General features: G+C 45.3%; 1 protein-coding gene across 1 annotated transcript; it reads left to right on the top strand.

Annotated features, from left to right (window-relative positions):
- Window positions 1-2,117: 2,117 nt before the first annotated feature.
- VGLL3 (vestigial like family member 3) lies at window positions 2,118-25,302 on the top strand (the record flags this gene model as incomplete). The annotated part of the gene is made up of 4 exons (XM_084226640.1): window positions 2,118-2,210; window positions 11,124-11,379; window positions 16,873-17,388; window positions 23,527-25,302. The coding sequence occupies 4 exons, from the start codon at window positions 2,118-2,120 to the stop codon at window positions 23,568-23,570; spliced, it is 909 nt and encodes a 302-aa protein (XP_084082766.1). The 3' UTR covers window positions 23,571-25,302.
- Between the last annotated feature and the right edge of the window lie 440 nt (window positions 25,303-25,742).

Here is a 25,742-nt window from a genome sequence, read left to right as displayed (position 1 = left end):
ATTTATAAATCTCTTCCAAATGCCTCATGTACTTGGGTGAAAAATGATCACTAATGTACTCCCACTTCAATGTGTCACATTAACATAATAAACGATAAATCATTTTCTATTTTAGTCTCTTCTGCTTTAAGGACCGATATTGGATTTTCTCCTAAAAATGATCAATTGGTATTGAAGGAATTTGTTTCTATGTGTGGTTTTACAGGCTTGTTTTCTTATTCTTAAGCGTTGGAGGGTTTTGTTCTGGGTTTTCCGGGTGTCGTTTTTTATAAACTAACACCAGGCCCTGTTCTCACTGCATGTGAGAGCGTTTTACCTCAGACAGAACGGTGCTGAACACATCCTCCCTAAACCAGGAAACGTGTTTCACAATCCTCTGCGGCGAGCGGCACACGCTTCAGGGGAGGATCTGCGAGGGTGGATAGCAGCCAGTCGTCCAGAGGCGAGGAGGCCAGGTGCCAGGAGACAGGGCGGCCAGAGGAATGCCTGGAGGCAGCCTGGCCATGTGCTTGCGGTAAAACCCTCCAGGTCAGGAGCCAGGAGCAGGCTGGTGGCCAGGAACAGCGAACTGCAGAAGGTGGTGCTTGGTATTGCCGGCCTGCGGTCCTGCGGGATGATGTCCTGCCTCGGGCTTGCTGCAGGAGGAAATGAGGGGAAAGAGATGTCTCAAATTAATAGGGACCAAGCAGAGATTTGTAGATAGCAATCAGCACCTGGATTTTCTGTTTTGACAAATAAACCAGGCAGGAGCCCTTGCATTTGGTATCTGCAAGTACATTATACCCTTGCAGAAACTTCACGGTGACTGCAAAGGTGAGAGCTTCAGCTGGAGTCCATTCACATCGATCTACAAAATGCAACAAGAACAGGCTATCAGAGTGCTAGTTAAAAAGCATCTAGCTGCCTTAAAATCTGTATGCACAAAACTTCAAAAAAAGAAAAAAAGAAACTAAACATGTATGCAGGAAATTGGATCTTTGTTCAAAGTATTGCAGTTTGAATGTTTTGGAGATAGGCTTTCTACAAACAGGGAATCCTACTGGGGTCAGACAGAGCTATTTTAACCTTATGTATTCATCTAACTGTTCTGGCCAAGGGTATGTATCTGTGTTTGTGTGTATATATATGCAAAGAGAGGGAGAGAGTATAAATTTAGAATTTTTGATCAGAGGTTTGAATCTCTGACCACTATTAAATGTAGGTAAACTTCAAAACAAATTTTGAGAAAAAGAAACTTCAAATAATTCACTTTAGGCTTGATGAGAAGAACATAAGAGCAAACAAGTGTAAATCCTTCCCAGGCTCATAAGCTGAGATAATGCTAACAAGGCATAGTGTTTTCCATGTGAGGAATGGCATCGAAAGCCTCCAAGCACAGCACTGCAGCAGGGCAGCTCGCTGGCAGAAATGTACACACAGAGGTAGGCCAGGAAAATATTTGAATACAACTGAAGTTATTACAACCAGATTAGAGTTTTCCATCTATTTTTCAAGCTGAGAAGTACACTTTTTTTTTTATTATTATTTTTTAAACACTGTGGTACAAATATGGAGAGGGAAGAGAGACTCCGAGCTAGTTCAGCCTGCATCCCACATACATCCATCCTCCTGTGGAACACGTAGGTTCCTCCTTCCTCCCAGATGAATTTCCAGGATGCATCCTTGGGGAGCTGAAGCGCGGCCCATACAGGTGACACCTACTCCAGCGAGCCCTCGCTGCTCCAGAGAAGCTCACCGCAGCGCCTCCCGCTCGCAGCCGGGAGCGAGGGGGCCGCGCTCCGCGATCCCCTAGCTGCGGCCCGCGGGGCGCTCGGCGCGGCGGGCGGGGCCGGGCAGGTGCTGCGCGCCCGCGGACCGGGCGGGCGGGGCGCGGTGCCGTCCCCGCCCCGCGGCGCTGCCGCCGCCGCCGCCGCGGCCGCCGGGGCGCCCCGCGCAGCCACGCCGCGCTATAAGTGCGGGCGCGGGGCGCGGCGGCCGCCGAAGATGCGCTGGCAGCCGGGGCTGCGCGGCGCCCGACCGCGGCCGCCCCGCGCCGGGGAGCGGGAGCAGCAGCAGCAGAAGAAGAAGGAGGAAGAAGAGGAAGGGGGAGACGGCGGTGGCGCGGGGCGGCCGCGGCCATGAGCTGCTCGGACGTGGCCATGCAGCAGCCCGCCCCGGCGGCGTGCGGGGCGCCCCGCTATCTGGCCGCGCCCGCGGCGGGCTGCGCACAGGTGAGCGGCGGGGAGGGCAGGGCTGCGCCAGCGGCCGCGGTGCGGAGGACTGGGAGGTGCGGGGGTTTTTTGGGGAGGCCCTCCCTCAGCGGGTGCATGGCGCATCGCTGGCTGCCCTGGGCGGAGACCTCCGCTCCGGCCAGCCAGCGATGCGCTCCGCAGCCCCCGGCCTGATTTGGAGATGCGGGGAGCTGCTGAGGGTGCCCCGGAGCAGCGGAGCCTGGTAAGACCTTTCCTAACCGGCAAAAAGCATTTCCCCTCAAATTCTTGCATCTGGCGGCTGGATGTTGGCTTGCTCAGCTGGCGTGGGGCAGGAGGGAAAAGTTACTTCCTTACTCCTCTCCCCTTTCTGTCCGCCGTCGTGCCTTCCCTGCCGGGTCTCCCCGCTCGCCCCGCTTGCCGGCGCGGAGCAGCGCCTTAGCCCGGCGCGGTGCGGTCCGCGGGCGCGCACACCGGCCGAACCTCCGGCGGGCGGGGAGCCGCGCTGCTCCCCGCGGACGGGGCGCGCCGCACCGCGCCGCCGCTCACCCCGGCGCTCCTGGAAGATCGTCTGCGGCGAGTTTCCACCAGCTGAATTTGGTGATCAGATGTACTTTTTTTTTTTTTTTTTTTTTTTTTTAAGTGAATCAGGAAATTCTTATCAGGCTGACAGCATTTTTAGACTATGCAGTGCGTGGGTGAAGTGGGACTAATATTGACTTGGCCCTAATGTAGTCATCTGAGAATACATTTTTTGGTTGTTGCTGCATTCCATAAGGTTTTATCATTATTATCCATGAGGATTGTTTTCTCCGTACATGGGAAGTGACCCCTAGTATCAACTTGCCTGGGAGACACGAATATGGGCTAAAACATTAAAATTCCGATCGTCTGTTGCTGTTTTTTTTTCTTTTTTGTTGGGAGAAAGAGCCCGTTTGCAAAAATGATACCCCAGTGAACTTGTCCAGGTTGCTCGTGTTCGCTCTAAACGCGAGCTCTGGAAAACTTGTGAGTGCTGCCTCTTGCAGAGTGCCTTTGCTATTATTTCTTCTCTAATCTTGGTCAGCGCTTGCAGAGCTTCTGTCTGTGCAGTAATATTACTTAAGAAGTTTGTATTTGGGTATCTGGAGGTCCAGTTCATAGCCTGTGTGCTTTGAAGGGAAAATGAATAAATAAAAACTAATAGCCTGATTCTCTGACTGGGTGACCTAGAAGTAGAAAACAGCAATTGAAACTCCGCTGAACTTCCTGACATTTAACTCTGGAAGTGGTTGTCTGTATTTCTCTTCCAGATCTGTAGAATGCTTAGTATGGGGAAATCTATTAAATGACTGTGTCACGTTCAAGTGCTAGTGCTTTATATTTTTAAACATAGGTATGAAATTTCTTCCTCCAAAAGCAGGGCCATGTATAAAATGTTCTAGGGGCATTTCTAATGAACACTGAAGTTTCTTGAAATTTTATTTTAAACAAACTGAGTTCTTGGGGGTTATGCTGTTTAAGTAGAGGTAGATAAGCAAGGCAAGAAATGTAGATAGCTCTGATAAGCCAAGACAGGTCTTGAGCTGGCCATATATCACATTTCCACCTAAAAGCTTTCAAAACATGGCTATCCTATGTGTTATTGACAGTTTAATTTAATGAATCCTGGTTGCACTGGTTTTCCTGACACACTTGGAGCTGAAGGGTCTTACGAGCTACTCGGATGCCAGACTTAAAAGCCAAGCTGTTGTTGCTGAAGAAAGTCTTGCACCCTCTACTTCTAACAGCTGCTGACTTTAGAGTGGTTTGTGTATTTTCTCTGAATCCAATATTTTCTAAATTAAAAAAAAAAAGTAACTATAGAATGAGCTCCTCAAGCATCAAGATGTATTGTTTGGGTAACAAATGACATTTTGCAAGTCTCTGTTCCTTCAGAATTGTCCTGTCAGAGATGCTTGATCAACTGGTAGAGAACGTAACAAAAAAAGATGAATCTGTTGCCAGGTTTTTGGTTCTTACACATGTGTTCAACATGTAAAGTGCTCCTGCACTCTTTGTGAGGATGATGACCGTTTTAAAGAATGCTCCTCTTTGCTGGAATTAAAACTGTGGTTTAAAAATAACAGTGAGGGAAGATGAATTAGTGGGATACCTTAAAAATAAGTCTCTGCATTGGAGATGATAAAATGGAGCTCACCCTTAAAATATCCGAGGACTCCAGCAAGGCATTTTTCAGTGGTATTGTACTACGCTGGTATCTTTCAGTTTGTTTTCTGAGAGAGAAGGCTCTTCCATGCTCTGCTGCTGTTGGCTTTCCTTTTCTCCTCATGGCAAGGAGATGCAGGTGTGTCACTCTAACTAAAGCCTGTGCATCTCCACAGGTATTTGTCGTTAAGCCATCTCAAATGTGTCATTGCTTTGTGTGCTTTAAAGAGCCAAGCAGCTCTTCAGCTGTAGAACTCGAGTGTCTGGGCTCTGGGACCTCTCTGGAGAGCCAAACCCACCGTGTTCCTGTGGGTCAGTGGCAGTGCCTGCAGCAAGACGAAGGCGTTCAAATGCTTGTCTCCTTTTTGATTTTTTATGGAAAGTCTCAGACTGCTTTTAAATGGTGGAACTAGCGTGCACCTGGGTTGTGCAGAAGTGATGTTGCTTTAGGTTGTGGTCCATTGTGCTTTTTTAAAGTTTCTCCACACTAAAGTTACTCCTGCGTTTCTTTGTCTGTATTTTTTCCGCCCTTAAAATCAGCACGGAATTGATTTTTGCCTTGCACAGGAAGGCAGAATTTCTGGAAATGTAGCTTTCACCCATCCTTAGCCAGGAAAGGACTTCCTGGCAAGTTAATTTAAATGGGATTTTTTTTCTTTTTTAAAGCTCCTAGTGGATTGAAGCCTGAATTCCTCTTGAATGTTAATGGGAGCGGAGGCTTAGCACCTTAGATCTTTGAGATTGCTCAAGTCCAGGGTGCTTGCTGGAGGGAAGTAAGTGAAACACAGATATATACACGTTCATATGGTGCCAGAATGAACTGATGAAAGTGGGGTGTGGCCCTGATTTTACAGATAAATCGGGATTTCCGTACTCCTTTGCCAAAAGACAGAGCGAGCGTGTGCCGGTGTTAGGATACGAACGTGTTTCTGTGTCTGGTGGGGAGCTGTGCAGGCGTCAGGGTAAAACCCCGCAGAGTGGCAAAATCAAGATGCTCTTTGCTGCTCAGTTTGCTGAGGGGCTGTGCAGCTGGAATAGTGAGCTTTGGCTTTCCTATGGCTTGGGTGAGGAATGGGCGTAACGGAATTCGGAGAGGCTTCGGGAACACGTAATTGGAGCAGAATCCCATCGTGTTCCCAGCACACGGGGATGACTTGTGTCACAACAGGCTGGGCACAGCAGGCTGCAGGGCTGAGGCTCAGGTAGGACTCACCCAGGCTCACTGACACACCAGCTAAAGACCTCTGGAAGGGGAAGTTACAGTAAATGGTAGTTTTGGAATTTCTCCATGAGATGTAGAGGCAAGCCAACATCTAAGCCAAGGCTGCTAAATCAAGTCTTGCATAAGGAGTTGTGATGTGCTCAAGTCAGACTTTCTGCTGGCAGTGCTGTAGACAGACTTTGTCCAGATAAGGCCTTGTCTTCATTAGCAATTTAGGTCACTAACTCGGCTCTTCCTTCCAAACTGACAGAGTTGCAGACAAGGACAGGTCACATTTGATGCTGTGTCAGCTGGCTGTGGCTGAACCCCAATTCACATACTATAACTTGTTTTTTCAGTGAAATTCTTTGCACCATGTGTCCCCAGCTTTTGAGGATGAGCTTGTTATACTGCTTATGCTGCTGCTTATGTCTGCAGTGTCTAACAGCAGGTAACAGTAGAGCATGGCTTCACATTCAATTTTTGCAGTTCAAATTCTTTCTCAGGGCAATTCCTTTGCTGTTTGCTCTACTAACTTCTCTGGAAGCTATATAACCTATCTACTCTCACATCCACAGGGTGTCAAACCTGGGTTAGGTCCTGCCCTGCGTGTGAGGTTTTGTTGGTTGGTTTTGTTTGGTTTAATCCCATGAGACGTCACTGATTTAAAAAGTTTGGCTTGCTTTACTCTGTCATTCTGTCTGGGACCAAATTCTACTTGATTTTCCTCTAGCTGCATAAAATTTAACCTTTAAACTTTTAGGGTACATCTCTGTTTACATGTACAGCAAAAAGCGTATAAATGCATTCTTTTTTCACTGCTTCCTTCCATCAGCAGAGCATAGCAAGACCTCTAGGCTCTACCTCTACAAATCCAGAGGCTCAGCTGAAAACAAGCTCTCACCTTGCTCATTTGTGTGGGTGGAAGTTTCTGTTTCATATTTTTAGGGCAGTGCCATAAACACATCTTTCAGGCCCAGTATTCAGTGCCCTGATTGCTTGGAATTGTCTTCTTCCTTGAATACTTTCTGTGTTATCAGTAGGAGCCTGCTTGGCAGACAGCTCCACAAATGGAGGGCTGTCTGAGGATTTGCCTCCAGTTTGTTGCTGGAATTCCTTCTCAGAAGCTTATGTCAAATGACAGCCTTTTTCTCAGGGTAGGGTCATATAGTGTTTCCTCAGCGAAGTTATTCTTTATTTTTGGTTCCTGTTCTTTTTCTCATAATGGAAAATCTGTAACAGGTGGCCACAGGCACACCAGACTTTCATGCTTGGGAGCATAAAGGACCATATGCTGTATGGTGGCATGTATGGAGATAATAAATTGTAGGAAAAGGCAACCAGTTTATGTGAAAAGGAAGAGCTGGCCTGAATTTTTGATTCAAACTTGGCTGAAGTAAAACCTTCTCTGTTCTCAAAGTATGGTTGTTTTATTTCGCTGTTGTTGTTTTGCTGGCTACTAACTGGTTTCTGCTGGAAGTGATTTTTTTTTTTTTGATTTGCAAAGAGGAATGTTCTGACATTTTTACCAGACACTCTGGGTGAGACCCGGGACCCTTGAAGTCAGTTGGACTTTTGCCACAGGCTTTAATGTGGCCAACATTTCGCTGCATGAGAACAGTTTTGCTTGGTTCTGGGTAGGGTATGTCAGAAAATAACAGGACTCTTTAAGGCGAGGGTTTTGTGTGAGATTTTTGGACTAAATGTTTTCTTGGTCTAAAAGTGCTCAGGAAGGCAGGATAATGATTGTTTAGAATAAACTTCCTTTTTAATATTCCCATATCAGCAGTGATATGGTGTTGGCCTTCAGTTTCCTTTTGTTGTATGATTTGAAGTGAAGGGTTTAGATTTTCTTTGGAATTGCCTGTTTTTGAATATATGATAGAAAAATAAGATAATGTTGGTTGAAGCTGAATTCAGCCTGGCCCATACAGCTCTATTTACCCAAAGATTGTGCTGTTTCAGCCATGAACTAGGGTCTGTTATCTAATGGCTATAGACACTGAATTTCCCTGTTTTCTACTTAAATTATGTATTCTGGATTTAAATTCTGTATCCTGTGTCTTGGCCAAGAGAAGATTTTGGATGTTTGTTTTGTTTTTCAGAGGCTGTTTAATATCAGTCTCTCGTATAGGGAAGGGAGAGGTGTATTTCATGAATATATTAAAGTACTGAACATTGACAAGAGATACCGCTGTGTTTGGTCAGAAAATACTTTGTAAAGATCATACATATGCAGTTGGCTGCTAAAATATATGCTAGAACTGTTCAAATGAAAAAGTACAAGTTAAACTAGACTAGCTGAGGTTAGTGACCATAAACCTACCCTGGTGTTTGTGGGTTTTTTTGTTTTTGTTCCCTCACACCCCATGATTGTGGGAGAAATTCATTTAGCAGCTGATGTCTTGCATAGTTTTCCACTCACACAACTGCAGTCAAAAATATTGTGAGAAGGTTAAAGTTAAGGTCAGAACAAAATTTAGGGAATTTATGTGCAAACAGGGTATTTTGGTTGAGTTGGGGGGAAACCCTCACATTGTCAAAGGATGTATACAGTGGAAAGGATGTATATACATTGCACACAAGGAAATCTTGTTGAATAACTTTCTCTTGCTGTAGTGTCTTACTTAAAGAGTTTTGGAACTACAGGCTGATAATTTCTTCCTGAAATGTCAATTAATTAGATCTGTGTCTGATCACGGGCTTGCTGTTTCGAAAAATCTTTTAATTTAGAACTCTCATCCTTTGCAAATTACTCACTGCAAACCACACCTTTGCACTGTACATAATCAATCCACACACAAGGCCTTGGTCTTCTCCATCAGTCCTACAGTCATTTTTTTTTGCATTATAATTTTTTTTTTCACATTAAAAAAAGGGTCAGATTTGGTGGTTTTGAATGGAGCAAGGGCTCAGAGCATCTTGTAATGACTGTCTGTGGACTGGAGGGGAGGGAAGAGAGTTGAAATGGAAAACGAATTAGATTCTTAAGCTTTGGAAGGGGGAACATTCCTGTGCAGAGAAGCGACTCTGGAGATAAGTTTTAATTTCCTGAGCTCCAGTCCCTGTATAGGAACATTGGAAGACTTCCTTCCTGATCACCAAGTCAGGCCAGGGGCTGTGTTAGCGGTGTGTGTCTGTCTGTAAGTGCGTGCGTGTGTCTGCGTTTGCAGAACTGCAGCATCAGTGCGAGCACCTGTAGGGATGGGAGTCAGCTCTGCCTCTCTTCAACCTCTGGCACGTGCAGATTTCTCTAGAGGATCTCTTTCATGCTTTGTCTCTACTTGAAAAACAAAGCCCAGGTGAAACCAAAAACGAGAAAAGCGCCCTCCCCAGCCACTTGTCCTGCATTTTTAAGAGGCTCTGAATTGTGGTGCAGCTTTAGGAAGGGCCAGGTCGCGCAGGTGGATGTGTTGTGGCGTTCCAGTGCGCGTGTCTCCTGGATGTGCAGTGTTGCTAGAGCTGTTTCTGTCTTACTGCAGTCTCAGGGGTCACTGAGGCCAAACCACGCAGCTCACTTTGTGTGATATCCTGGTAAGCGTGTGGGTAACAAATATTAGGAGAACTTTCCTGAGACGCTTGTCTGTTTACAGAAGGCAGGAAGCGCTTCCAGGAAAAGTGTAGGTTACCTCAAATTCTGCATTAGCAAAAATATGTTTACAGCCTCAAACTGTTTTATTTTGGCAGTTCTAGTTTTACTATATTACTTTTATAATTGAATCCCAGCGGTTCTCCCGGTAGTCTAAGTAATACTGTGCTAAACTGAGCTACAGTATAACTTGCTTTGTGAAGCACAGATTCACTGGAAATCCAGGCCATTGCCTGGATATCCCCAACTGAAATAAAATTGCCTGTGTCCCCCACTGCAGTTTGTGCAACAGCATCTGAATTAATGGTATCACTGAGCTGCTTCACATTTATCAGTTAACCCACTGGAATGTCAGAAACGTTGCTTAAGTTGCCATGAGCTTCAAGTATAATAGGTTTTAATTCCACTTGTCAAGAGCTCTTTCTTACAGTTATTTTTTAAAATAACCGTTCATAATTAAGACTTCGCCCCAGAGCATTTATTTTTGTACTGCAGTGAGAGAGTTTGTATCAGATGATATAATTTTAGAAAGCACCGAATTTAAATGTATTGAATGGTACACAAGGTCAGAAAATGACTTTCGATTATTTCTAAATTGTACAAGCATACTTATTGTAAAAATGAAACTTTATAGACTGTGTAGTTGTTTAACTTTTTCGATACAACTATTTCGGAAAAAGGGTAAAAAAAGCCATAAACTTAAAGAGATTCTGATGGCGCTAGAGTGTTGCCAAGCAAACCATTAAAGATAAGTCAAGCTGTAATTCTATAGGAATGCTATGAAATACTTCTGCATATGGACTGTAGTTGTTTTTGGGTTCCTGAAAGTGCTTGTGTGTAAAGTCAGCTGTGGAAATGGCTGGCTAGCTAAAAGCTACGATTCCTGCAGCTTGACTGTTTGTGGGGAGAGGTTTTTTCCCTGTGAAAACAGTTGTAAAGTGGAACATCTGAAAAATATGTTCCATGCAAAATGGATCTTCACACACATTTATTTTGACATTTAGGTTTGATTTGAGAGAGAGAGAGAGAGAATATTCTGAAATAGCCATTCACAGATGGCTTGTGAGGGTTTTAGTTTTTTATATGCTTCTCTGTGTTTTTGGTTTGGGGTGGATTTTTCTGCATGTGTTTGTGGACTTGTCAATCCTCCTCTTCCCCCAGATCACATGTTTAATTTTTTATGACTTGAAATTTTTTTCCCTTTTCCCAAAAGCTGGTGTTAAAAAAAAAATAAAATAAAAAAGGATAAGAAACCCCTTCCACCCCAACCTCAAAGCAACAACAAACCACCCCAAACCAACCAAAAAACCAAGCTCCAGCCCCCAATCACCACCTCAAGATATAACTTCCTGTGATAAAAATTCTGCTGTCAGTGAGTGAAAATTTATGCATTTTGTGGATTTTGATAATACAGTAGAAAATTTTCCAGGAAGCAGGAAAGTCTCCCACCTTTACAGCTTCAGCAGTAAATATGGGGAGTCCAGAGGCCCCTGTACTTTCAGCTGGAGGAGTGTGCCCAGAGAAACCTGGTGCTTGTCCAGCTGGATGTGTGAGAGGCACATGCTGTCTATCTGGCCACTCTTCCACGGTGCTGGGCTTGACCTCTGTAGCCTTTATTGATGGAATATCCTCCCCAGGTGGGAGGGAATTGTTAGAGCCTGTCTACTTTCTTTTGAAAGTATTGAGTGAAAGCTGGTGCTGATAAATTGTGGTTGTGAAACATGCCTGAGAAGCAGGTCCATCTGTGTGAGAGGAATAGAGACTCTTAAGTGGGCGCTGGCATTCTCTTCTTTGTGAAACGCCAGTGTGAAATATCCGGGTAACCCAAATTTAATTACAAAATGAATAATCAGTTGTTCAGTGTATTCAGTTATTTTTTGTTAAGGAAACTATATGTTGAGCTTCCACCGAATGCCATCACTGATACATCTCTTGTTTGTTTTGTTTCTAACCCCAGAAGAAGTTAGCTGTGTACAACAAGATGCAGGAGTCTCTGGAAGTGAGCCTTCCCAGCAAGCAGGAGGAGGATGAGAAAGACCAGCCTGCCGAGATGGAGTACCTGAACTCTCGCTGTGTCCTGTTCACTTACTTCCAGGGAGACATTGGTTCGGTGGTGGATGAACACTTCTCGAGAGCTTTGAGCCAAGCCAGTAGCTTCAATTCAGAGACTGCCCTTTCCAAGAGCAAGGCAGGGCTGAATCCTCTGTGGAGAGGTAAGAGGGGCAGGAACTCGCTCTCTGTGGCGCGGCTTACTCGGGCTGCATTGCAGTAACACACATTGCATTGCACCTGAAATCCTGCTTCTCTCTGGAAGTGGAAAAAGCCCCCTCAAATCTCCAAGAGCTGAGGAGCTTCTTGGGTTGAGTGATCTGAGGTGTTACAGGGGGAGAGAGAAGCCAAAGGCATGAAAGGACCAGGCATCTCCAGCTCCTGCCATATCCTGTCTCTGCCAGGGGCTGGGAGGGAGGGGGCTTCACAAACGTCTGCTGCAAGGTTGGAGGCTTTTTTTTGTTTTAGCTTCAAGTGTGAAACTTGGCCTGTGAGGCAAGAGCAAAGCTGTTTGGGGTGCTGGCCTTGGATGTAAAGGAAAATCTATGCAGCCTTCTCAAGTGGCTTTGCCAGGTGATCAGGATTTGTCCCCGGCTGCTTTCCAGGGGGGAGGAGCCAGCGCAGGATGGAATGGGCTGGGGGGCAAGCCCTGGCTCCTGTGGCTGCAGCCACGTGGTGTTTTCCATTGCAGCTTGCTTGTGGGAGAAGTGCAGATGATGTTATGGCTTGCTGGGTGTAAAATGGGCATGACATTGCTCTGCCTCCAAGCAAGGAGCAGAAATGTGGTAGGTTCTGCGAGGCATTTACTCGCTATCCTAAGACAGTGAGTAACGATGCTGTCTTCTTGTTATGCACATAAATGCTTATATACCTTATATGCATTGGTGTGACAGCAAGCAGATCTTGCCAAGGACACCAGGTAGCCCTTACAGACAAGACTTCCACATTGGAAAAAGCGTGGCAATAAGATGCTGTTTCCATTTTGTTGGATGTGGCAGTCTGGGTGTTTTTTAAGATCCTCACAGCTGCAGTGTTTCTGATCACATCCTTACATGGACTGGCAGAGGGGTGCAGACTAAGCAAACGAGTGAGCAATGGCATTACACTGAGTTGATGAGAGAGCTACTGGTGGGATCTGAGCAGGAGCAGTGGTGTTCCTGATCAGTGGTGTGGAGGTGAGACTGCACTGATGATAGCCACAGGTACTAAAGAGAGATGGGATATTTGGAAACAACTGTGAAGAGAAAAATAGCTCAGGAGAACTTGCTTTCCAGAAGGATGATGACAAATCTGAGGAAGTTTAAGCAAAGGTCAGCACAAGTGGCTGGGGAGCTGGAGGAATTTATGGCTTGAGCTGGGACCATTAACGTTAATGGGAAATTTTCCGTTGACTCGACTGAGAGCAGGATTGAACCTATGCTTACTAAAAAGGAGACTGGAGCATTTATAAATGGCCCAGACAGGCTATAAATGTTTTAGCAACAGGAGCGAGGCAGTCCCCAGAGAGCCCGTGCCCACAGCCAGCCCTCTTCGGCGAGCTTGGGGATGTTCCGTGGGCGCGGTCGCGTGGCTTCCCTTTGGCCGCAGGCATGCCCTGTTGTTTTTGCCTGTCCCCCTGTGTGGATTCACAGCCATCCCCAGAGGGCTCTGCAGGGGACATGAGTGGCCTGGTGTGAGGGTTCTCCAGCCATGCTGCCCCCTGACCCCCTGTGCCCCATGCCCTCAGTGGGGAATGGAGGTCGGCGTGTCCTGAGCATCTTCTGGGAATAGAGTAAGGAGATCCGCCCTGTGCCATCCCTGCAGCTGCTGGAGGGGCATCAAGATCCCTGGGGAAGCTGCTGGGAGCTGACAGTGTTTGCTGCTCCAGAGGAGAGAAGCTGAGGAGCTTTTATCGTGCCCAGATGGGTTTCTGAAATATTCCTGCTTGAAAGCAAGGTGGAAGGAGCAACACTGTCAGCTTGGTCTTCTGGTTTATGCACAGCATCAAAGATGCTCAGTTCCAGCACATGAATGTGAGCTTGCATCCCATTACCTACAGAATTTAAATTATCATTAGCTTGAGGTTCTTCCATAAATAACCTTCATGGGTAGTCAGAATTGCTGTCAATTTCTTATCAGAGATAAACTGGAAAGTGTTTTATTTTGCAATAGCTGTTTTGGGAGATGCAGATTTCAGTGGAAAGTGTGTGAGCATGAACTGGCTCCCCAGCTCACTGCATTTTCTCCTTTATCTATAAGAAAGGAGGGATTAGCAATGTTTTTGACTTTTTAAATCCTTTTTTGTTTTCTCATATATTTTTAAGGTGTTCTGATAAAAATGCAAACTCTGATTTTATCATTAAAGTGATATTGCAGGGAGTTCTTTGCTTCTTTTGAGGAGGGATTTTGCTTACATGTAAAAACTAGAATGTATTGTTCTGAAAAGAGCAAGTTTTTATCATTTGCATGTTGATCAGGTCAGGCTAAAACTATTTTGGAAACTGATTTTTTTATAAAATGTTCTATATGACAGGCTCAAGTAATGTGAATATTGAATTTTAGGTGTAGCTGCCTGAAGTCTTTTGCTGGTGCTAATGATACCTTGACACTAATGTTACTTTAATGGTATTTTTATCAACATGTTTTTCCTTGCTGAAAGTGTTGGGTTGTTTTTCTATCTTACTTTTCTTTCCTCTTGCCTTAAGTGAGAGCTGATGTTGTGCTACAGAAAGCTCCATATGTTGTCTCCTTTCCAGTGTGTGCACTTCTGGTGTGTTTTCAGTGTGTGTTGGGATCATTTGGGCTGGCCACTGTGAATATTTGCATCAGCCACAACTTCGTGATCCCTGGGATGTTGCTTTGTCCCTGCCTGCTTGTACTTAGGGTAGGAAATTGTGGTAACTGTAGCATCTTTCTTGGCAGTTTTTGTTAAATGCCTCCTGAAGGGCCATGGAAGCACAGAGATTTTTGAATTTTAGGTTTTTTTATTTCTCAGGAGCAGTGTGGATGTGGCTATTTCTCCATAGAAGCAGGTATCCCTGGGCGCTCAGGGTGGGTGAAATTGTCCTGCCTGTTTGTGTGACATGGACTGAGCCTTTGTGTCCCGTGGGGCACTGACCTTTCCCAGTGAGGGTGCCACACTCAGTGATGCCAGTGGGGGCTGGCCCCTGACACTGTCAGGCAGCAGTGATGGCTTTGTGAAACCTGCCCAGGTTGGAGAAATGGAGATGACCAAACGTGTTTGCTGTGGCCTGGACCTCCTGCATGACTGGTAAAGCCAAGCTGTTATGCAAGCTGGGATGAATTCACCTTGGCAGATTCAGTGGTTTAAAGTGCTCTCTCCTGTTACTAAAGCTGTCCTGCAGATACTTTGTGGTTTTCTGTGCTTTTTTGAAGTGCAGAGCTTTGGATTTAGGGCTTTTCCGTGCAGATAACAGCCAGATAGTTTTCAAAAACTCGATTACAGAGGTTGATTTTCCAGAATACTGGCAGAGCATTGTCAGGCTATGCTCTTCTGTTAAGTAGTGTGGAAAACAGCAGACTGGACATGAAATTTGCTTTTTTTTTCCTTTGTATCAGCCCTGCTGCCAACAGCACAAGCCATACATACTCTCCATCTCAGAGTAATCCCTTTTTACAAGGAATGGTTTACAAACAAGGAACAATACCAATTTTGGAGGAGTGCTGAGGCTTCTGTAATATGCTTGAAGCTCTCTGTAGTCTTCAGACATGAATTGCAATAAAAATACATTGGTAAAAGCAGCCCAACCTTTTGAAGAAGCCCATGGAGTGCAGCTTGCCAGATAAGTTTGCAGCCTCTGAAGCATTTTGGCACAAAGCAGCCACAGTGTTTGTCCATGGTATGTTTGCAAAGTTTGTTTCCAATATCAGAAGTTAATCAGACTCAAAAAACTGCCTCAATCAAAGCCAACTGATGTGTGGAAAAATTTCTGTGATTTTAATGGATTTTAAAACAGAGACAAGAGTGTCCTAGTGATGCAGTCAGAAAACACTTTCAAATTTTTTACTTCCAAATTATTTTTGTATAAGCAAAGTTCAGAGGCACGAGTGTTTGAAGAATCTGTTCAGTCTCAATGGTGTCTTCACCCAAGTCTCATTCCAGCTGCTTATTAAACAAAGCAAAACAAAAGGTGATTGAAAAAAAACCCCAAAAAACTTTTGTTCAAGTTATGAGGAACAGAGGATTCCTCGCCTCATCAAATACTAAACTTCCCTGGCTTTATTTCTCCATAGGCTATTTTTATGGCTGTTCTTTCATCAGAGGTGAAGTTCTGTATTTTTATGTTTCCATCTTTGACCAAAAAAAAAAAAAAGTCCTATTGGAGCTGAGAAATATTGCATGAAGCAGTACTTTGTAGCATGAGCTGGCAAGAGGATTGTGAGAATGGAGAAGCCAAGACTTTGCTACACATCAAAAACACTAACTGCTCCTTCAAAAGAGGAATTTTTAGAATGTGATTTCATAATGTAGAGGTATTGGAATCCATTTAAATATAATCTGAGCCCTAGCTGTAAAAAGCAGCAAGTCTTTTAGTTCTGACAAAAATCTTTTTGAGCTACATAGATGGTTCTGGTTGTATAGATGGTTCTATTGGGTAGAGGGCATCATGATATATTCTGTAAGCTGTGTTAGATGTGACCTTTATCCCATCAAAGCATGCAATTAGTTTGAGAAAATCAGGTTTTCTTTTAGCCAAATGTTTCCTGTTCTGCAGTGTGAGCTGGTTCTCTTTCCTCTGAAGCATTTGCAGCCACAACAGCTGCCTTTCTAAATGATGTGCTCTAGTCTGGGCAGGAGTTAGCATCTGCTCACAATTTCTGTACCAAGATCCTGAGAGGGCTCTGACTCTACAGCCTGAAGAAGAAAAATCTTCTTTGGGGGGGGGTGGGGGTGGTATCTTTAATGTATGTGAAAACCTGATGGGGGGGAAGGGGGGAATGAAGATGGGGAGCCAGGCTCCCTTCAGCAATGCTTGTTGACAGAACAGGAGGCAATAGGCTGAGATTAGAAAACAGGAAATTCCATCTGAATACAAGAAAGCTTTTTGTTTTGTTGGATTTTTTGGGTTGGTTGTTGCTTTTGGGGATTTTTTTTTTTTTTAAAGGCTGCAGAGTCTGGAGCTGACTCAAAATCTGGCTGGACATGGTCCTGGACAGCTGCTCCAGGTGACCCTACTTGAACAGGGGAATTGGACTAGACAGTCTTTGTCACTATAGGACACGAAACAACACGAGCGCACACACGCTGCTCTCAAGGTGAAGAGAAAAAGGGAAGTTTATTTTCTGACTCCAACATTTATAGTTTTCCAAAAGTGACAGTGGGTTGGAGGGTGACAGTGCCACCTCTCCAATGACACTGGACAAACCACAGTCCATCAAAGTTCTCCTTCTCCATAAAAGAGTGCAAAACAATAAGTTATTCACAGAAGGTATGTGAGGAATTTCGTTACAAAAATGTAAACATCAGAAGGCTTAGAAAATCTTAAAAAATCAGAGCGACAAATCTTCCTACCTCAAATGTCCAGTGATTCTGTATTTACTGAGGAAGCTTGAGTTCAGCCTTACAAACTTCAGGGAGCAGCAAATCATTGTGGGGTTTTTGTCCCGGAATGCGTTGTTCAGCCTCAGTCACACTTCCCTTCTTTCCTCCCCACCAGAGAGCTCCACGATTCCAAGCCAAAGGAGCGGATTCCCCACCTCCTTCTGGACCAGCTCTTACCAGCCTCCTCCTCCACCCTGCTTAAGCGGCGTGCACCCCGATTTCCCCGTGACTGCACCAGGCACCTTCCCAGCAGCAGAGCCCGGCAGCTGGCCGGCACACGGCCTCCACCAGACCGCCCCGGCTTCCGCCCCGGCCGCCTCCGAGTCCTGGCACTACCCCTTAGCGTCTCAGGTGAGCCCCTCGTACGCACACATGCACGACGTCTACGTGCACCGCCACCACCCTCACCCCCACGTGCACCACCACCACCACCACGCCCACCACGCCGGCCCGCACCGCGATCCCCGCTACGGCTCGCTGCTGGTGCCCTCGGTGCGCGCCGCCAGGATCCCCGCCGGGCCGGGCGACGGCGCCAAGGCAGAGCCCGCCGCCGCCACCGGCGCTACCTCAGCCTGGGCAGGAGCCTTCCACGGAACGGTGGACATCGTGCCCAGCTTTGGGTTTGAGGCAGGTAAGATGCCTTGGTTTTTGTAATTTTTTTGGTAATTTTTTTTTTTGGTAATTTTTTTTGTAATTTTTTTTTGTAATTTTTTTTTTGTCGTTGTTGCCTGTGCGGTGTTTTAGCGGAGAGGTGAACTCCCCCCAGCTGAAGCAGGGCTGCTTCTCAGGACCGTGTTAAAATGATCCTCACAAATGTGGGAATCCCTCTCGTGATTGCTGTCAGGGCAGCTCTCCCTGCCCTCTGCCCAGAGACCTTGGTCCCGTTCAGGGTAGATGAGTTGTGGCACAATCCGCAATTTTTGTTAGTTCCTTTTTATTTAAATGTTGCTGGATAATGTTAATTATGCTTCCATGAGGGAGTTCTCAGCTTGTTCAGCTGGTTCATATGTGCATCCACCAATATTTAGCTCCAAGAAACTAATAACTTGCAGTACATGAGGACTGCATCTTGAGATGGAACATCTCAGTGTTTCCTTCCAGGTTGTCACATGGACTGTACAGGTGCTGATTGAGTTTACCATCAATCTAAACATCTTTCTGTAGGTGTAGGCAGAGGTATGCAAATTAAGTCCATTTTACTGCAAGGTCTGTAGTCTGAAGTGCAGACCATGAACTCCATCTGTGTCTGTGAGCTTTGAGTGGCAGTCTCTTGCCTCGGCATCTGAAGCAGTCTGGCAGCCCTCAGGGTTTGAAGTTTCTTGCAGTCAGGTGACTGACAGCTCCCAGGGCATCCATCCTGCAGTTCATGGGCCCCAGCGAGGGCTCCTTTTTCGGTTTGATATTTATCTCACCAGCAGCAATCCTTGCAGATTAGTACCTCTTAAAGACAGTATGTTATGGGATTAAGGAAACACTAGGTTTGTGTCTTTGTTCCCTTTTCTTTTAGGTATCTATTTGTCTCCATTTTTGATAGCTCTCTCTGGCTGGTTCAATGTGTGAGAACCACTTCTTTGCCTGGATTAGCGGGCACAGGAGCAGAGAATGGATGGGGGGGAAGGGCTGTTTCTGAAAGATGAAATACTATGAACCGAATTCAAATCTGTCTCTTCCCTTTAAAGCAATTGGGAACCGGTAATCTCCTCTAAATACTATGCCACTTGCTGTCTTGATGTCAATAAAATAAGGAAAAGCTAATCAGGATTCTTAACAGTGGACAGTTTACATATAAATAACATTTCTAGCCAAACCAGCGAAACAAGAATAATTATATTTTATGCTTTTGGCTTCAGAATGATAAACTAACCAGACTGGGATCTTGATATTTTTCCTTTGTGACAAACCCCCTAAGGGGAGCGAGCTGCTTTCTCTGAAGCTTGAGCAGAGTGCCACTGGTGTAAAGGACAAGCCCTCCTGGACCCAGCCCCAGCTGCAGAGCCCTGGTATTTGGCTTAACCTTTTGGGGGTGGAATAGAGAACTGTGTAAGGAGTTGTTAGTCAGGAGAAGCCTCTGCCTGGCTTAGGTACAAGTCCAGCCTAGGCTGTGAGTTTTCTGTTAAAGAGCAAGTACCCCTAAAAGGACTGGGTCCTAGCACTGCCTTAGAGAACAAACACAGCTTTGGCTTGGTGCTGCCTGCTCCTTGTGAAAATCCCTGTGGAGGGGTACAGCTGGGTGCTAATTTAGTCAGGATCCTGATGTGGCAGTGCCTTGCCTGTCGTTGGGTTGCTCGGAGTGGCAGACAGTGGAAAAGATCTGAACTGTTCACTTCTGACCCATGCTTGGTTGTGTGAGTTTTAGTCTCTGAGTTCCTGCGGGGAAAAAGAAAGAGGGAAATGTGTGACTGGTTTGAAGAAACAGAGAATCTCAGCAGACCAATGCCTCACTAGTTTGGGACTGTCCAAAAGGGTCACACACTGAAACACAGCAGCCAAACCCTGTTAGGCAGCCCCAGTTTTGGAAGCAAGGGTGCAAGCATTGGAGCACAGCAGGTAGTGGAAACCTGTGACATGACAATTATTTGCTCTCTTGCCCTGCTCACTCATCTCTCCCGTGCTTTCCATGCAGGAGCTTGCTGGGAAGGGCAGGAAGGCTGAGCTCCCCTTTCAGCCTTGCCTTTAGCTTGTGCAGTTGAGACAAGTGCTTTGCTTACAGGCACTGGAGGCATGGGGACGAGAGGGAGGTTAATTGCCTTCGGGTTTTGTGTGCACATGCAGCAGAGTCATCCCAGGGAAAGTGTGGGGAGAGGAGGGGTTGCTCGAGTACCACATGGAGTCACATCCAGCACTTGCTTCATGTGCACTTCAGGGAAAGCAGGTTATACTGGATAAATCTCCACACCACACAGCATTTCATTGCATTTAACTCCAATGTCAGAGAGCTATCTCAAGAGAGAGGCTGCAAACTCAAGAAGCTGGAAGAGTGAGCTGTCTTTTAGTGACATAAGTGCTTTCTCCAGAGTAGGGTAAGGACATAGTGGCAAGAATATGTCAGTTCTGAACGTGTTTGCTCAAATATCCCTGGAGAAAATAACCTGTGGAGCTGTCAATATGTCAGATTCCATGAGCTTCGGGTGATTTTTGTTAAAAAAGTTCATTTGGTCTATACCTGGACGTTGCCTTTTGGAGTCCTTCCCTTCCAAATTGATTCTCCCTCTTCTTACCATGGGCCACATTTCTGGTGCTACTGTCACATGGATTGTAGGAACATCTGCAAAATTCCTCAGGCTGAATTATGTGGCATGATAATGTTGGGATCAGGGCAGGCTGGATGTAATCTTACCCTCTTCCAGCTACATTGTTGCATCTCTGCCATGCCAAGCCCAATAATCCATCTCAAGAATGGATGATGCTGAATCACTTCAGAGGTTAAGAGGAGGTTTCCACTGCCTGCACGGTGTAGTTTGGGAATTTATGGTTCAGAACACATTGTGTGGGACATCAGCACAGAGCTGACAAACTATTGATCTGTCTGGCACATCTGTTTGAACTTACATGGTCCTGTTTCAGGGGATGAAGAAGGATTTAGCTACCTGATTGCCGTTAAATGTGGCTTAATCCTCACGTTGTAGGCTGCAAATTAACCCTTTTAGAAGCTTCTGTGTCAATTAAAGAAAGTTCTGGTCTGCATCAAGAGCTGTTAAAACCTGCTAGGTTTGTGTGGTGTCTTTCCAAAGTGCACAAGCTGCAGTGCTCAATAGAAGAGTACATTTTATGTCAGGTGTTGATACAAGCACGTTGGAATAAGCAGAGATTTTTTTGATTTAGGTCTCAGTTCCTTGCCCTGCAAAGCAAAGCAAATTTGGGCTGTCTCCAGCCCTGCCTGTGGCTCAGGGCTGCAGCTGTAATGCAGTGCCACCACTAAAGCTTCCTGCTTGTGCTTGAGCCACATCCAGCACTTGAGATCAGGGGCTGGGGAGGGGAATTCCTGTCTCTCAGTGCTGCTGGTGGTTGCAGCCCTCAGTGCTTCCCTCGGGAGCAGGGTGGAGGTGTCCTGCACCCCAGATCCTTCAGGTGAGCAGTGGGGTTTGGCTGTGCTGCAGGCAGCCCACGAGGAGGAGGGCAGAGCATCTTGCCTTGCCACTGCAGAGCCTAGGAGGATATCCTGTCCTGCTGGGGGACAGATGTGCTGGAGGAGGCTTCCTGCTGCCCCAGCACACTAAAAGCAAAGCAGGACTTTGGCATGAGTGATGGCTGTAAATCTATCAAAATTGAGGTGTGTGTTCTTCATCCTATAAAGTTACGCACACTGTGGTGAATAACTTCAAATTTAGGTGAATTAATCGGCATCCTTTAGTCCTGGTTTACTGTGGAAAATCCCCTTTTGAAAATGCCTGTCAGTGGGATACGTAGAATTTGGAGTTTGAGGGGCCAATCCAATCCTTCTGTACATTTGTCTCTGGTTACACACATCCCACAAGTTTGTCACAACTCATTAAATTTGCTTAGATGTTCCCACAGAACCTGCATAATGTTTGTGTGGCAATTAGCTCTAATGTAGGTGGCCCAGGGAAGGGGAATTTGCTGGAGTGGCAGTGCAGGGTCATGCAGTGCAAAGGAAAGCACTGCAGGTGGAAGCTCTGGGTGAGCAGCCAGCCTTGGATTCTGTGTGGGGACTGCAGATGGCCTTGCCTTGAAGGAGATAGAAATATATTGAGGAGAAGGTGTTCTGTATATAGGACAGCTTTGGTTTTTGGGATTGTTTTCTCTTGCTCTTTAGGGTCTGTAGCTATACACCTGCCTAGGAAGGTGCCTTTCTACCACTTGCTGCTGTCAGCTGGAGGATCTGTTAAAACACATTTGTGTGTCATTTTTTTAAGCTGCTGGGAGCCATATAACCTATTTCCCTTCTTACAGGCTTCCATGGCCTCTGGTGTCCTGTAGTGGTCCACTGGTGAACTTAAATGACTTCTTTATGCTCTGAAAGTTTTCGCTGTTGTTGTTGTTGTTGTTGTTTTGGGGAGTCATCTTTGTTTAAAGGAACTGTAAGCAGCAAGAGAAAAATAGCCCCAAATTGTCATCACTAGCTTTGAGGGAGCTTTGAAGGGAACAGCAGTTCATTATGACTGTGTATGATGCTGCCAGGGAAACAAATAGCTCTTAAGCAACAAGAAGACATCTTCATTGAATAAAGAGCCTCTGAACATGTTTTTACAGACATGCTCTAGCTGAGGGATATCCCAATTTTTCCAATCTGCAGACACAGGTACAAGTGCACATGAAATGGAACTGGAGCAGAAAGCACTAAACAAGGTTTGGGCACCACACCTGTGGGCTCTGCTTTCCCTTTTTTCTTCACTGCTGGACACATAGGTGTTTGTGCCCTGCTTGGGAATCCTCACAAGGATGGAGCCATATGCTCTCATCTTTTATGTGAGTGCTCATTACTTTGCAGCTCAGCTCTGAAATGTTGATCATCATTAAATATTTAATTGCATATAATCGCAAAGCAAGGAGGTTATTGTCAGATCTGAACCCTCCATGCCTGCCTGTAAGTTTTCTGAAAACTTATGGGTCTTCCTTCAAATTCACTGTGTGATTGGGTTTGGAAATGAGATCTATGCCTAGCACATGGTTAAAAATCACATGAACACCGAGCTCTGGTGGTTACAACATCACAGAGGTCTGGAGTTGCACCTGTTTACCTTAGTGGTGAAATTAACCCTAAATTCTTAGCAAGTCAGGTGCCTTGGTACATTGCATAGCAGGAATGATGACTTGTAGTGGGAAATGTACCTTTATTTCATGAAATGTGATTTACTTGCCTCAAAACATCAGAGGACAGGTTTTAAATCATGGAGACTTGAATACCTTACTACCTCTGCAAATACATGCCTGCATCTCTGTCCTTTACTTTCCCTATAAATGAGCAAGAATGTACCTTCTTTGAGAAATTTAATCTGCACCTGCCCTTCTATTGTCTGGATTTGAGGTTTATGCCCTCTTAGGTGTGAACAGAGAGATTGGATCCCTCTGGAGCAGAGAAATCCCAGATTATAATGCAGGTTCCAAGTCTATAATGCTAGAGCCACAACATAGCACCACATTTATTAAATAGTCCTCACTTTTTTACAAAGGAAAACGTTAGAGGAACTCATAACAAATGCAAGCTGAAAACCATTAATTTTTCCCATGTGGAAGCACTAGCCATTCTTGGCTGGAAATCTTGCACTCTGTAGGTGAAATTATTTGGGATTTTTTTGCCTGCTGCAGGAATATTTTTCCTCTCTCCTCTGTGAGGTGAAATGCCACAGAAACGGTGAAATCCTGAAGTGTCCCAGGCATTTTCTAGAAGAGATGGTGTCTGTGGCTGGACCCTGCCTGGAAATACTGCTCTGCTGCCTGCTGGATAATTGATGCAGACCTTTATGGAGGGTTTTTTCACTCCATGCCATGTTCCACATGAGCTCAAGCCAAGGAAGCGCATGCAGGAATTTTATCACCATTTCTGAAATGCTTGAGCCAGAATCAAACTTCAGTGTGGTTTAATTTTACCCCTCATAAACTGAAAGGTTTGGAGCAGTAACACTCTTGCTAACAAGTCCTTTAAGCTGTTAAATTGTCATTTGGTGGGGAATTTTTTTCTTTTTAAATTTTTTTTTTTTTATTCAAAACTTGTTTTTCTTTACTTCAGTTGTTTAGGGAGGGGGAAGAAGAAACCATCTGATTTATTAATCTAATATTAATTATTTTCCTTTTCTTTTCCAAAATGTAGGTCTACAGCATCAGGACAAGAGCAAGGAAGCTGCTTGGTTCTGAGGTGCAGAGAAATTAAGACCAGCTAGAGCTGGAGTCAGCAGAGCTGGGTGGGTGATACAGCAGTGGTTGACTCCTTCTGCGTGGAGCAAGGACACACATGAAGATGAAGAGCCAACTATTCTGGTTTTGCTATTGAGCCTTTTATTTGTAAGGCCGTTTATGGGTCCCACAGTGTTGGAAAAAAACCAGAAACCTAACTTCTCTTTCTTTCCTCATCTGAGCCTGCTGCAGCTGGGCAACCTAACTCCTTTCTGCTCCTTTAACAGTGTTTCGTTTTGTTCAGCTTGATATTTTTATGGACAGTCTCAATAGTCAGGAAAAAGACTCTTCCCTTGACTACAGTGCGCCTTCTTTCAGGAATACAGTATTTTGTAGCTCTTTGTGCATCTATTTTTGTAGAAATACAGAAAGTTTGGGTAAGGATCGATGGGCTATTTTAGGATGACATATTTTTTTAAAAAAAATTGTAAAATTGTTAAGTTCTGTTTAAAGAACTTGCTCTCAGAGAAGCACTGGCAAAAATGTATAAAATGCTATTTTTAGATGTCTGTGATGTGTTTGTGCATTTTGGGTTTTTTCGTTTGTTACCTCAAATGTCTTTCTTTTCTTTTTAAAGAGCTAAACTCCTTTGTTTCCACATTACTAGATTCTGATGTTTTTGTCCTTTTGTTCTAGCTTAAGCAAGTATAATTCGCACCTGAAGTTTCAGCCAAATATTTTTTTCCTGGTGTTAGATTGTAGTAAAAGTGTTTTTGTTTTTCTTGCTTCTAAAGGTGGCTTTGTGCTGTGCTGTCTGTCAGAAGCTTGCAAACACCTTTAGCATAGAGCAAAGCTTGAGGTTACAGCAACTGCATTTCCCACCCATCCATTCTTTCAAAATGGACCAAATACTCTTGAATCAGACACGAATATGGGCCTCATCTATGATCCATTGAAGCTGTTGAACACAGTTCTCTGTGGGTTATGGTGCTCATAAATATCAGTAAAATCTTACAGGCAGGACTTTGAGCTAAGCCATTTCAAGGTGGTTACTTACAGCATCAATATTCAGGGAAAATGAACAAAAAAAATAAAAATCCAGGTAAATGAAAATGTGTGGCTTGTGGAAACAAAAGGTTTTCAGCTGGCCTGAGCAGCTCAAGGAGATCACAAGGAGAACTGCTGTTGCCTTCAGGCTGTGTTTGCTGTGCCGTGGGGCTCGCGGGACCCCCCTGCCACGCTGCATTTCATACCCATCCCAGCCTGCGTGCACTGGGGCCACGTGGAGCCACAGCCCCCCTGCTTGGGAACCCCCTGGCCTGGGCCTTGGCTCTGGCTGGGTGATGAAGGCTGTGGTTGGAGCCGAGGTGGGCACCAGGAATGCTGAGTGAGGGCGGCGAGCAGGGTCGGTCTCCGTGCCCAGCCCTTGGGGACTCCATGGTGTGCTTGGGCGGGACTGAGGGGAGCCCAGGCTCTGCACCTGGGTTGCTGGGTCCTGTCTACAGCTTGGAGATGTTGTCCTTCTGCTCTGTGCACCCAGGGTCCCTCTAGTATTTCCTAAGGCTCTTACAAAGCGTTATATTTATGTCACCGCTGCTCTCAGACATCCCTGTTTGAGAGACACGCTGGCCAGGTGGAAAAACCAGGATACAACACATGGCTGAGATAAGAAAGAGTTTAATTTTAAGGCACTGAGCGTTGTAAATGTGGTTTTGTCAGGTGGAAACCACATGGATCTGTGTGTGAAAGGGGAGGGGGAGTGTTGGGAAGTGCCTGCCCCTCCGAGGTTGCCTGCGCTGCTGCTTCCCTCCAGGCTGTTTGAACTTGATCCTGTGAGGTGTTGAGCATTCTCCCTTGTCAAGAGAGAGGGCTTGACATGCTGGCACTGGAGGCATTAGGATTATATCACAATTTGGCAAGACCCTTAAGTCTCTACCTTGCTGATTTGGAGTTTGAGACAGTGTATAAATGCTGAATGGACTATGCTTAAATATTGCTTTAAAGTAATAAGATTGTAGTCTCTGTGTTGGGATGATGAATTAAATGTGGTGGGGTTTTTTTCCTCATCTTTGTAGTCCATCAGTATTTCTTTCTCTCAATAAATTTCACTCTCATGACAGTTCTCTATATTATTGCTGCTCTGGTGGAGCTAGCTCCTCAATTTGTCAATAAATTCATAACGCAGTGGGAAAA

Source organism: Fringilla coelebs (genome assembly GCF_963513975.1).
Source record: "Fringilla coelebs genome assembly, chromosome: 2".
Lineage (NCBI taxonomy): Eukaryota > Metazoa > Chordata > Aves > Passeriformes > Fringillidae > Fringilla > Fringilla coelebs.
Note: the sequence above shows the minus strand (reverse complement) of the source record. Positions and strands in the feature narration are given on the sequence as shown.